The sequence below is a fragment of the Haemaphysalis longicornis genome, unplaced genomic scaffold, assembly GCF_048455015.1.
Source record: "Haemaphysalis longicornis isolate Haplotype H1 unplaced genomic scaffold, Haemaphysalis longicornis Haplotype H1 scaffold_2, whole genome shotgun sequence".
NCBI lineage: Eukaryota > Metazoa > Arthropoda > Arachnida > Ixodida > Ixodidae > Haemaphysalis > Haemaphysalis longicornis.
In genome coordinates this window covers 214,628,696-214,641,735 of record NW_027526295.1, presented here as the reverse complement: position 1 = coordinate 214,641,735, position 13,040 = coordinate 214,628,696, and the positions used below count along the sequence as shown (strand labels likewise).

At 47.8% G+C, this 13,040-nt stretch overlaps 1 protein-coding gene across 2 annotated transcripts in view; it reads left to right on the top strand.

Annotated features, from left to right (window-relative positions):
• The window catches only part of LOC144169878 (uncharacterized), a 66,424-nt gene that overhangs the window by 37,753 nt on the left and 15,631 nt on the right, over positions 1 to 13,040 (top strand). The window contains exons 15-17 of one of the 2 annotated variants that reach the window (XM_077699286.1): positions 1,671 to 1,833; positions 4,827 to 4,955; positions 8,995 to 9,068. In XM_077699286.1, coding sequence (XP_077555412.1) covers positions 1,671 to 1,833; positions 4,827 to 4,955; positions 8,995 to 9,068 — 366 coding nt within the window. Of the gene's footprint in view, positions 1 to 1,670; positions 1,846 to 4,826; positions 4,956 to 8,994; positions 9,069 to 13,040 lie in introns of both variants that reach the window. The other variant, XM_077699285.1, reaches the window with a different exon arrangement.

Here is a 13,040-nt window from a genome sequence, read left to right as displayed (position 1 = left end):
AACAGAGGCCGGAAGCGAGTGAGACAGTGGTAGGGTCTAGCAGGAAAACTAAAACCTACCAAGTGAGTCATCACGGCCGCAGGAGCCATTTGTCGCGCTCTTGTCGCATACAACAAAACAACTTGCCCGCCCTACATGTCCGCAAGCTGCTGCTGTGTGTGCGCCAACCATGGTGCCGCACGGGACGTGCGATGGTGGTTAAACAATGTGAATGTTCTGCGCATCCCTTTACTGCACCTACAAAACGTCTAGCGGACAGTGCAACCGCAGCGAGAACGATGTAAGGGACGCCGATGTGCTTCACAATTTAGTTATGGATAGTCTGGTTTTAGTAGCTTTGGTGCACTTGGCTTGATACATGATGTCATCTGTTAGTTCGGCTTGTAGCCACGTCCAATGCCTAGCGGGATATCGGAGCCTGCGTACTCCGATGTACGTGTGCATTTGCGTTCTATTACTATGCAGGCGTGCATGTGCATTTTCATCCGAAAACTCGAAAAAGGCATTCAAATTTACAGCTCAACAGATGGGCTTACGTTACGCGGCCTTGGTATACGTACAGTTGGAGGTAACAGGCATGTGACTATGCTAAACCTGCAATAACCATTGCAACCGCTGCTGGCGCCGCAGCTTTGGGAGCTTGTGAATGTCGGCATAGCTTGCATTACACCTGTACATTTATAATTGTTTGAGTTGTGAAAGTTAATGTTCAAAGCCATATTTTACGTGTTTCTCTGAGAGCTTGTGTGTGCACTTCTCGTTCCGTTGTTCATAACGTAACCTTGGCACATCTGCTCAGTTGCCGTTTATATCATCTCTGCTGGGCAACTGGTAGCTGCATTTCTTGATCATTTACGGGATTATTTTAAGGGTACTGCCCCAGAGACTGGTATGTTTGTTTTCTGGGGATGCCAATCTATCTATTTGGACCTACTTCGGTTTTGTCTTCAGTGTCCCTTTAAGAGTTTGACTACATTGGTATGTGTTTTTGCATGCATGAGGAACCTTTAAGTTACACAGCAAAAAGCCGGGCCAGCTTCACTAACGTGAAACCTGGGGAGGGGTGGAGCATGCAGTGTGTAAGTGCATTCAGAGATTGGAAGTCCCTCTCTTGCCACATGGTGCACGCTGATTGGGCGTCGGAGAAGTGCTGGTGGGAGGAGCAATCGCACGCTTGCTGAGGTGGTGGCGCCCTCTCTTGCGTTGAACCGGATTTAAGCAATTAAATGAGAGACAGATTGGCCGTAAGTTGCCTTTGTGTCACACGCCGCGGCATGCATTCTAGCGTGAGGCATTGGAAAACGAGTGTCCCGGCGTGTTCTTTTAGTACGCGTTTTTGCCCATGGAAAAACGTTCTAGGGCGACGTACTGGAAAACGAGTGTCCAGTGTTTTAGCACTGTGATTACACGAGACGACAGGAGATGCCCACAGCGCGAGCCCCTAAGGTGCTTCGCCTCAAAAAATTCCTCAGTCTATCGTAGGGATTCGCTTGCATTAAAGACAAAAAGCAAAAGCCAAGTTGTATATCTTTGCACGATTGCAGGATCCCTTCACCCTAAGCTGAAATTGGAGATGATTTGCACACTTACTTACTGCCTTTTCTGCGCCTTAATCAAGCACTTACACTTTGCGCTGCTATCATTCATTGCTTCCCGTGGTGCACCCTCAGGTCGTGTCGACATCCCCATCCCCTGCCAATGCTCCCGAAGATGGGAGTAGTCAGCTTGTATCGACAGCGCCAAACCCTGCCAACGTTTCCGAAGACAGCAGTCAGCCCTCTCAAAATGGTCGTCTAGGAGCTGAGGAACCGGCAAGCTCCAAAGAAGAACCTGGTGAGTCTGTTGGTGAGTGGCATTTTGGGAAGAAAGTGCTGCCCTGTGCAGCACACAAAGCAGATTACAGTGGAAACATCAGACGGCAAGGTCAGAAAGCGTGGTGATGGCCGTCTATTTCTACCTGTACTCAACCTATGGCTGTAGCCTTTAGAATGAGGCTAGGTGCGTGTACAGCCATCAGCTAAGTGAGTACAAACGTATTTCTCTGCCATTTCAGCCTGTCATGTTCGTGAAATTTGTTGTAAGCTTTGTCCTGGAAAGCTGGCTTTTCTGCAGTTTTTTGCTCTCGTCGCTTTGTTGTCACAGGAGCTTTGTGCACTCTGAGTGGCATTCTAAACTCAAATTGCAGAAACTAAAAATAATGTAGAAACTGTTCACTGAGAGGTTGCTACGGACCGGGAATTTTTTGTAGAGAGGAGTGCACTGCATGGTACTGTGTACATTCGCTGCTCCGTCTTCTACCTTGGCCATCTGCTATAGCTTCTTTTGAATTCTTATCAACACAAGAAGGGCTCATGAAGCATCGTAGAGCAACCTTTGCACATTGCAGATAACACTCTCGCACTGCAGTTCACTATACCTGCACCACCCCCCCCCCATGGGAGATAGAAGTGCCTCCCCTGTGCATCTTTCTTTTTTAGATGCGAAGCATCTCACGCTCGGGGCTGTGTCCCTCCCTCCCTCATTGTCGTTGTCCGCCGCCCGCATTCTACTGAGCATGCGCGTCTCTTCAGCCCCGTCAGCATTTGGGCTGACGTCAGCGCAGTCCACTATAAATAAAAGAAATAGTTAGGCGGCGCCCAGTTTCAATCCCACGACCCTTTGGCCACCACGGGAGGTACGTGGCGCTCTTCCCACTGCGCTACAAACCGAGACGGGAGCATGTGCTACGAACGCGCCTTATGTCCTTCTCAAACTACGTCAAGAAGCTACTGATACAACGAAGGCACGCGAAGCTGAACGTCAACAGAAACGACGAACTGAAAACTAATGGGAACTTCAGTCGACCCCATGGCTGCTTCGCATACTACTCAGGGTTCCCCTACGGGAAGATGGGGTAATTTTTTTTTTTTTTTTCTGTGTGCCTGCGTTGTTGTAGTGGGTAATGCCTTCTGTGAACACGGAAACATTAACCAAGGTTGCTTTTTTGTTTTGCTATTTTGGCGTTGCCACAGTCCTCGCAATCCTTGAAGCTTTGCTTGTGCAAACTTGCAATTATGGTTGCCCTGCTAATGATAAGTAACCACTAGCACTGTTTTGGCCAGTACTCGATTCTAACACACATTTCATTGTGGAACATATTTTTTGGGAAAAAAAGTGCGCGTTACAATCGAGTAATTGCAGAGGTTGTCATGTCTAATTCTTTGAGGGCTGTGTAGCAGTAAGTAAATTTAAAGAGTGTGCAGTCAGACTCCGCAATAACGTACTGCCATGACTCCAAAATTCCCATGGCAACACAATATTTTCAGACTCCCGGCAAACATCCATAGAATCCCATGTATTTCTTATCTCTCAGTAACGGAATGTTTGTGTATAGTGATCCCGCATTATTGAAATTTGCCACAAGTCTGGTCGGCATGCTATCTACCAATTTGAGGCTAGCGGTGTCCAAAAGGTGCCCAAATGCATTTTTTGCGGACTCAAATTGCACAATCTTCTGCCACAGCCCGCTTGCATGGCCGCCGCCTTATTGGTTTACAAAAAGGACCATGCAGCAGGTGGCCATGGAAGCAGCCTCACAGGGACACAATAAAGGGGCGACACATGGTGGCTCATGGCACGGCTCAGGCTAGGCTACCACCTTACCGCTGAGCAGCGCGCGTGCGTGCATTGTGTGTGTGGCGATCGGCATGTTTGCTTTCGATAAGATGCCTCCGGCAGCCCAAAAGCGGGAGTTTTTATTGCTACAAAATAAGGCAGCCATCATTGCCCAAGTCACTAGCCCAAGTGGAGGAAGGGAGGATAGCGCTGATGAGTTTGGAACCATGTGCAGCTCACTCTCTACCATTTTGAAAAGCAAGGCCATCACTCTTGCATAGTTCACGTCCCCAAAACATAACAGTGATGGCTGCAGCCTTTTCGGACTTCATCAAGGTGGTGCTCACTTGGTTTTGTGAACAGCATTGGTACAACGAGGTGCCACTGTCTGGGAAAGTTAGTCAACAGAAGAAATTGGACTTCTCTTGCCTGCTCGAGCATGCCCGGTGCCAAATACCAAGGTGAAAAATGTGCAGAGAAGTCAAATGCGCGGGACGATTTGGATGCGTTTGACAAGATGAGTAGCGGTGAGGCACTTGTAGTGTAAGAGCTGCGGTGTGAATTTGCCACGCGGTAAGGCTCTCAAAATAATGTAACTGACTTCTGGAAATACGTATTTAGTTTGCGAGCAATTTTTTCCTGTCATTCATGTTTCATTCTCGCAGCAACGAAATTCCCACAAAAGTGAAGGTTTTGGCTTTCCTCAGCGGTTTTGTTATTGCGGGGTTCGACTGTATGCAAATTTTCAGCATACACTTATTTTTTTGACTCGCTGAATAGGGCATGAATATTATGCTACTTTTGTTAGTGTTTACTGAGGCTATAGAGATAAACATCCTTATTGCACACAATACATCTTGGTGAATATAGTGGCACAAAATGTCAAAGAAAGTTACGCTTTATTAGTTCTTTGTTATTCTGATTAAGTTCTGTTAGTTCTTTATTAAGCTTTATTATTCATAACTTGAAAACTATACAAGATAGCTACAAACTGATTTTTGTTTTGTCTTTGTCATAGTCAACTGTACTCGTGCACCAAGTTTGCTTAGATTTGGTGCATAAATAACAAATTTAGTTTCAATTACCACAGTCCCCACAGTACCACATTGTCCATGTATGGAATGCATTGTATCACACATTATTTATGGGGGCAGTCACCTAAGAATAAATTATGCAACACAGTGTGCGTAATCTTAACTGCCACCTTACGCTTGTTTGTTTTTTCATCTAAGGTATGCCTACATTACCCAAGAGGACAGAGCCGAGAAGCCCCACCAATGAGGGCAGCCAACCGCCACCAGCCCCTCGGAGTGCCCCTGGCAAGCCTGCCAGTCCAGATAGGAAACGACCGGGTCTTGATGGTGAGCCGGTGGCGTTTCCTCCCTTGCTCTTGCGGAAAGTGAAAGTTGGAGCTGCCTTCCGCTTCTGGTAGTGCAAGTTGTAGAACCAGTTCCACCACTGACCTATAAAGGGGAAATACTTCATGATTGACCTCCTCTGAACATTTTTGGCTTGAGAAAACTTCATTTACTTTGTCACCTGTTGTAACCCCAAGTTTTCGGTGCCAGCAAATGCACCAGTGTACAAGCGGCAGCCTTTCTGTCTAGCTTTGCGTGCTATCCAGAGCCAACCTTCTTACAAATAAAGAACATCATTTTTCATTTCATTTCATTTTTATTTGCTTAAAGGAGCCATGAAGACAAAATACAAGTTGGGTTTATTAGAAGGAGCGCTTAGTCCTGATAACAATGATACCAATATCATCGCAATCTTCGAACAAATAACGGAGATATTAAAGAAAACGTGTGAAGCAGTCGCGACCCCCTAGCCAATTTCCCGCAACTTTTCTATGACGTCACGGAACCTTGTTTGTGTGATTGGCGGCCGCCTAACTGACCTGTCGCGACGACACATGACTGGACGCCTGTAATGGGGCCTCTAGGTCCATTTGACCGCATCACTTGAATGCTAACGTGCAGTTAACGCACTGAAAATTATGTTTTATTGTTGGCCCGTATGACGTCATTCTTGCTCATAACACGTCACTGTGGCGCAAAATTTGAAAGTTTTTAAATACTTTTTGCTTTTTTTTCGTTAAAAAACATCTTTTCTGGCTGTAATGGAGCTGAGTGAGATACTGAATCCTAGTTCTTTCAAATTAAACGAAGTTGTATTTTCTCTTCATGGCTCCTTTAAGGACCCCACTGGGGGTATTACATAAGGGGTGGATACACAAAAAAAGAAAACAGTTGAACACATTAATTTTCGCAGCGCAGGTGATTAGTAACATTTGCAATGAAGGATGATGGGCAGGTGGTTGAAACAATGGAGGGAAGGTCATTCCAATCCGTGACGGCGCGGGGAAAAAAAGAAGCGGAAAAAGTGGCAGTTCTGTTGCGATAACAGGGCACTTGAAGTGGATGGCTTGTGCGGTGTGAAATGTATGTCGGGGGGAGGATGTAAGGAGCTGCATTGAGGGAAGAATGAAAAAATTTATGAAAGAGGGAAAGGGTGGCGATACGGCGGCGAACAGAGAGGGGTGATAAACCGGATTGTGCTTTCAAGGATGAAACACTGATGTCGTACGAGTACTGGGAGTGAATCATCATTATTGAAGCATTGCTTCAAATTCAGCTGGAAGTTATTCAGTCATTATAATTTTTGCTGTGGTGTTTAGTGTCAAGGGGCATAGGTGTTAATGTCCATTTAGGATGTTATTGTAATTTAAAGGGGCCCTGCAGCACTTACCATCGACTACTAGAAATGTTTTTTGGGGTAAAGTCTATTTTCCCAGCAATCTCCTCCCGCAAGAATTATGAAAATCCGTTCACTATCACAGAAACTACGCGCAATGAGAAATCGCGCATAATCGTTCCCTCTAAACTCGACCGCGGACAACGCGACGAAAGCTTCGCGCTCTCTCCCGGAGAGGGGCGCGGCTCGCAGCGTTCTCTTCCGCGGCCTTCTATATATCACAGGCCGGGGAGTTTTCTCCTTTTCTCCGAAACGTGGAGGGGTCTATTTCCGGTCTGGTGCCCAAAAAAGCAGGCATAGGTGCCTGCTCGGAAGCCCGCACTCGGACTGGTAGGACGTTTTTGAAGCAATAAACGTTTGTTGTCGAGTGGTCTGGTTGAAAGGGAAGTTTTGAGCTCATTACTCAAACTCCGCGCGCACTCAAAACACAAAAGAAATGGCAAAACTGTGCCTACAGGTTCAGGCATAGAAGAGGTTCGTACACAGCGCCGACGACGGCGGATCGTCACAGGAAATGCGAAAAATTAGCCGCGAAGTTGACCAGTGACAACCGATCGGACAGCCATGGCCTCAATGTCGTCGCTGAGGCCATATAAGGAGAACTGAAGAGAGCGCGGTTGGTTTTTCCGCGTCTTTCACAGCGATTTGCGCGCTCACCGCTTCACGTGCACGTGTACTATTTGGCTCAGGTATTTCTGGTAGTGTAAGCTAAGCGTCGCGCAGGTTTACTTGCACGGCTCAAAGTTGCAGGGTCCCTTTAATGATAATGGCGTGAACATGATTACTTAACTGGGGCATATAAAAAGCATTATAAGCCCTATCGTTGTGTGATACATGCTGAGGGAAATTTTGTGAGAATGTCGCAACCTGCTTTGCGCTTAGCTTTTGAGAAGAGTGGTTGCTGACAGGATAATAAGCTAAGTGTACCGGAATACAGTGTAGACCATTTATAACGTAACCGCTTATAGTGCGGGACCAGATATAACGCGGGTTTCCCTGGCCACCGGTAGGCCTCCCATTCAACTCAATGCGTAAACGTACCGCATATAATGTGGTTGCTCCAAGCACAATACCGTTTATAGTGCATTTTTTTGGCTGGTGCGCTGATCAACCAATGCAAATGCAGCATCGTTTTATGGTCGCAAAAAAAGAAAGGAGGTGGATTCAGCCATTCGACGTAGCCCGTGCTCGCTTCTCTCCTCTAAGTTAGGCACAGAAAATAAGAAAATAGGCAGCCTTTAGTTCGTGTGCTCCGTTTGCACTCGCGCGATAACCACAACGGCCCTTGCTCTTGGCGCACCTCTGAAGATAGCCAGCCCCTGCGCAAGGGATAAGTTATTTCTGTTAGAACCTTGGGCAGAGAAGCAACCTCCCTTTTCCTTTTCGAACATCTGGAGATAGAGAGCCACAATGCCAGAGGTTTCCAGTGCCTGTACTTTGTGCTGATCAGCAACCGCCTGCGCGGAATAAAAAACAAAAGCAATCAGGCTCGTGTTCTTATCACTTTGTCTCGCCATCATAAGCCTGGCTGCTTGCCTCTCTGCTCCATCCATTCTCCTGGACACTAAAAAATGCAGGTCCCTCAAAACACAAAGTATCTGTAAAAGCTGCACTTATGGTTTGTGAGACCGTGCAGCAGAGGCTGATGCTGATGCAGGGAAAAAAAGATGAAATGAAGACCGCACCTCAGTGTTAAGTGCAAAGCACTTTAGGGGCGCGCCTTGTCGTCGTAGCTCGCTCGCTGGACCCAAGTAGAGCCACACGGCGTTCCGTCGTAGCGGCTGTCATCACGGCATAACCCAGAGGCTTCGAAAGCCGAGTGGTTTATATAGTCATAAGCGTTTGGAACTCGTGAACCGCTGGCGCTTGTCATACATCTCCCCATTGTTTAGCCTAAAGAAAACTGTAGGTACATTTGAGGCCAATTATACTAAATTAACTGGCGGCGCCCGCATTCATTTAGTTAGGAACGCTCGTTGGGTTGGTTTTTACGTTAGTAAGTGAAAAAAAGTGGTAGTGCAATGCCAGCACGTGCTGGAGGAAAAGCAAGCACAAGAAGAACAGAACTCCTGCTGGCGCAGTTTCAGGCAGGGGATGCATGAGCACTGCGAAGGCAGGAAATTCGAATTGCATTGGGTGGTAGCAGTGAGCAGATAACAGCACTATAGCCCAGCCCATTATGGCGAATCACTGCTCTGCACTTCCGACAGCATTTGCATTGAGTGGCCTTAATTTTTTTATTTAAGTGGCATTCGTTTGAGTCATGATAAACAATGATAGAAAGGTAGCTTGCAATATGGTTGTATTCGTGCATGTTTTCTTTATAGTGGGGTACCACTTATAGTGTAGAATTTCGTGCCTCCCAAGAAATATGTTATAAGCAGTCAACACTGTATCAGCTTTCAGTCCGCAGCCAATGAGCTAGCTTGCTTACGTTTCCTGCTGAGCTTGCAGAGTCAATCAGGTGACTTCTCTTAGCCACTCAGTGGGCTGCTCTGCATGCTGCTAAAGGTGAGAGGATTTGTGGACAAGTCAGGTTTTGTGAGTTCAAAACCTCTTTGGTGCGAGGTTTGTCAGGGGCGCAGTTCTTTTGTAATTGCATACATGTGCCTGGCATTAACAGTGTGTTGTGTCTGCTTGTTCCAGGGCACAGGAAAGATGCTCCAGGGAATAGCAACGGCGTCATGGCCGCCGAGGTGGCGGAAAGGCTAGGACTGACGGTGCGGAACCATTTGATCTTATTCGCTTTTGCTGATGCTCTGTTGTACCTTAGAAAGCTGTGCATAATACAGGGCCTTTTTTTTTTTTGCCAAGCATTCAGGCATATTGAGTTTGCGCCTTGTACTATATTGTGTCCGAATGAAAAACGTTTTCAGGAGCCAGAGAATGAACTGTTCATCGAAATCAGCTAGCCCTAAACAAGTTAGTATGCAAGAACAGTGTGCTGCTCAGTTCATCATAAATTTCAGGCTGGTGGAAGCAGAGGGGAGGGAAATGTTTTTTAACAAAAAGGGCATGGACTAACTTCAAATCATGCGAGCACTGAATTTAGCGCTTAACATGCTGTGCCAGATTTTCTTTACGTCAGCATACGTCGACCCACCCTCAAGGGGGGACACAGCCCCTTAACTCTTTCGTTACGGCGGAAAAACGGCCGATTTTAAGTGCTTCCACAAAACGTTTTTTTTTCTCTTGAGCTACTGGACACATGTAGCCTTGCTATGCAAGAAATTGTAGCTTATAGATTGCTCTTCCAAACACAAAGCAGCAGTTTTGTTAAAGGTACAATTACTTACACTTTATTCGTCAAGTAATCAGAAAAAAACCCCCAAGAAACGTACAGTGGAATCTCGGTCATACGAATCTGAAGGGGCGGCAAAAATATTCGTATCACCCGAAAATTCGTATCATCAGAAAACGAGAAAAAATGGAAATGTGCCGCGCATGCGGCAGGCGGCGGCAACATGGCGTCGGCTCTTGCGTGAAGAGGTGCAGGTAGCTTCAGCGACCGCTTCTAACCTTTTGTTAAAACGCAGCTCAAGATGTAAACTAAATTGTTCATGCGGTGACAAGGAGCTGACAGTGTTGGAGAAAACTGCACTATAAAATATCCGCGCCAAATATCCGCCGCGGAGGTGGCACAGCCAGCTGCTGCGCGCGCTTTCAAACTGCCGCCCTGAAGAGCGCGCCTCCCCATTGGCGAAAGTCGGCAGGCTCCTCCCACTGCCGCGCATCATTTTCCGAGCGAGGTAGCATCTGACGCAGGGGCGAAATCGTCGACACGGGCGTCAAAAGAACGCGCGCTCATCGCCGACGTGACGCACGCTCACGAACACAAGCGTGAACGGCATGCAATTCGTGCGCGTCGGCGTTGCGCGTGCGTTATTTTCACGCCTGCGTCAGATTCTACCTCGCTCGGAAAATGATGCGCTACGCGCACGGCAGTGGGGGTAGCCTGCCGACTTGCTCCATTGGGGAGGCGCGCTTTTCACGGCGGCAGTTTGAAAGCGCTCCGGACAGCCCGCCGGCCCCGCCGGAGATGTTAAGGCTTACCACGGTAGCGGATGCGGATGTTTGATCGGCGCTTTCCCTAAGCGCACGGACGATGCTTTGTAGTGTCGTTTTCGCCCACATTATCAGCTGCTTTACTGTACAAGCAACTTCATTTGTTTCTTAACTGGCTTCTTAAAGAGCGATCAGAAGCGGTCGGTCGAGCTACCCGCACACCGCACCACTTCGTGGCCGGTGACGCCGCCATGTTGCCGCCGCGCGCAGCATGCAGGTGGTATTCGCGGCGGCGTCAGCGCGCCTGCGGCGTGTTTTCGTGAGCAGAAAACGCTCCATACGGTTCACGCTTCAACATAATCGACGCGCAAGTGGCGCAGGCAAGACGGCAAGGCGACAACTGGATAGGTAGAGCGCGGGGCATAGACGTAAGCGAGGAATGCGAAGGCAAAATGGCGAGGGTATTCGCCGTCAGAATTGAGGGAACGCTTGATTGCCGCGGTTTAATCAAGAAGTATAATACAAAAAAAAAAAGGAAGCTAGAGGCACCCGAGCTGCAGCCAGCGGAAACGAAAGGTACAGAGAGAAGAGATTGCAGCGGGAGATAAAATAAGGGAGGGAGAAAGAACAGGCATCGAGAGGGCGAAACTTTCGGTTCGTTCGGAACAGCACCTCCCCACGAGAAGGATTACCGTCAACGGGGGAGGACTAATGCTTTTGTGCCCGCGCACAACCAAGGCCGCACGGCCGCACTAACACTCCCGCCTCCCGTCCACGCCGCAGTCGTCTGCTCGCGCGTTCGTATCACCCGCACCGGAGTGATAAATGCGTACGGATCATCCGAATTTTTTTACATTGCACACAATGCATTTTGGCCGGGGAATTTCGAAAATTCGTATCACAACGAAATTCGTATCAACCGAATTCGTATCACCGAGATTCCACTGTATATGAAAAACACAAATCGGCACTTTTACCGAGACTAAAAATTATTTCAGGTATTTTAAGATATACTAATTGTTCCTACGTTCCTTGGCTATGATTCAATATATAAATCAACAGTGTACACCGAGTTTTGGATTTTTGAGGGCCCGTCAACCTAGCGCAACTGACGGCTGTGCCACGCTGCGAGGGCACTCAAGGTTGAGTGAGTCTCTGTAAAATGTGCATCCAAGTACCGTACTTACCCGATTCTAACGCGCACATTTTTTCCGGAAAAATAGGTCGAAAAATCGCATGCACGTTAGAATCGGATACGAAACCGAAACAGCGGAAATTTCGTCCCACCCATCGCCATCGCCATGTCAAGATGGCGCTAAACCTTTTAGCAACGATTTTTCGGACGCAGGAAGCATAGGCGCCTAGGCTTTTCTATCGGCGTTCACACAAATCGTCAAATTGTTCCACTTGCGCGCTTGATAACAGCAATGGCAGCAGCGGCTCTCACGCGTTCAAAACGAGCGGTCGGCTGAAGCGTGCGCCTCTGGAGAAGCTCGCGGGATGGGCGTGTGAGGTGTGGGCCACGATTTCATCGACCATGGTTGAACGTTAGTTCAGAAGTGTGGCATCGCGAACGTGCTTGACGGCACCGAGGACGAGATGTTGTGGTCAGCGGAGAGCGACGGAGAGTGAGATGAGTGAGATTACTTCGGGAAATAAATCAACCGTTTCTCTCGCATTCGTTTTTCTTGCTCACACAGTTCCGTGCGTGTTACAATCGGAGGTGCAAGTTTTTTCGGTTTTTTGTCAGGACAATCGGGTGCGCGTAAGAATCGGGGGCGCGTTAGAATCGGGTAATTAGGGTATACTCTTTTGTGTCCTCGAACAAAATCCTTATCAGTTCGGTGGTAAAAAACCAGAAAAAAAATCTAGCGCTCTCGACAAGCGTCGCACCTGAACCCTGCAGCGCTAATCTGACACGAGCGCCAGGTTATCTTGAAGGTGATAGCGCGATACGGCGCGGTGCATTTGGCAAAATATCCCAGCCGTACGTTCTCGAGACCCTAAACACAAAATTAAAACCGCAGTCGTTAGATAAGAAGCACGTTTTGTTTATAAATACGCGCGGAGTCACAACAAAATTACCTGCCAGTGCTTGTTGAAGTGCGAGGCACCTGAACCGGAGCTTCGTCCTAACTGAAATGTGAAGATCCCACATCATTGCTTGACCCCTCACTGCTGCTGGAATCAGAAAAATCGACACCAGGAGCTGCCGAAGTGCTTGCTACAGCAGTTTGACTGTGCGGAGCGCGGCGCAACCCGACGCCATTTTTCCTCCTCCTCCCCTCTACCGTTGGTTCAAATTTCTCTTGCTCACCCCCACCACACGAGACACATAAACAAACGAAACCGAAATTGAAAGAGAAGTTGCCAATGAACGCACCAGATGGCGATAGTTGTCTGTGGAGTGCGGGTTTCAGATTTTGCGGGAGATTTAAAATCATCGGACGCTGGCTTCCGATTGCCTATGGCGCCATCGTGAAAGAGTTAAGGGGAGTTTGCTGGGACTGTGATGATCCGTCGTAAGAAACAGGTCGTCATAAAACCAGGGTTATATGTCTTCTCAGGCAGTTTTCTTTCCATTCCTCTGATGATGATGATGATGATGATGATGATTCCTATTGGTTTCCCCTTTGAAGCGGGGTGATGACATGTCATCTTACCAAAAAGGACTAATATAACCATGT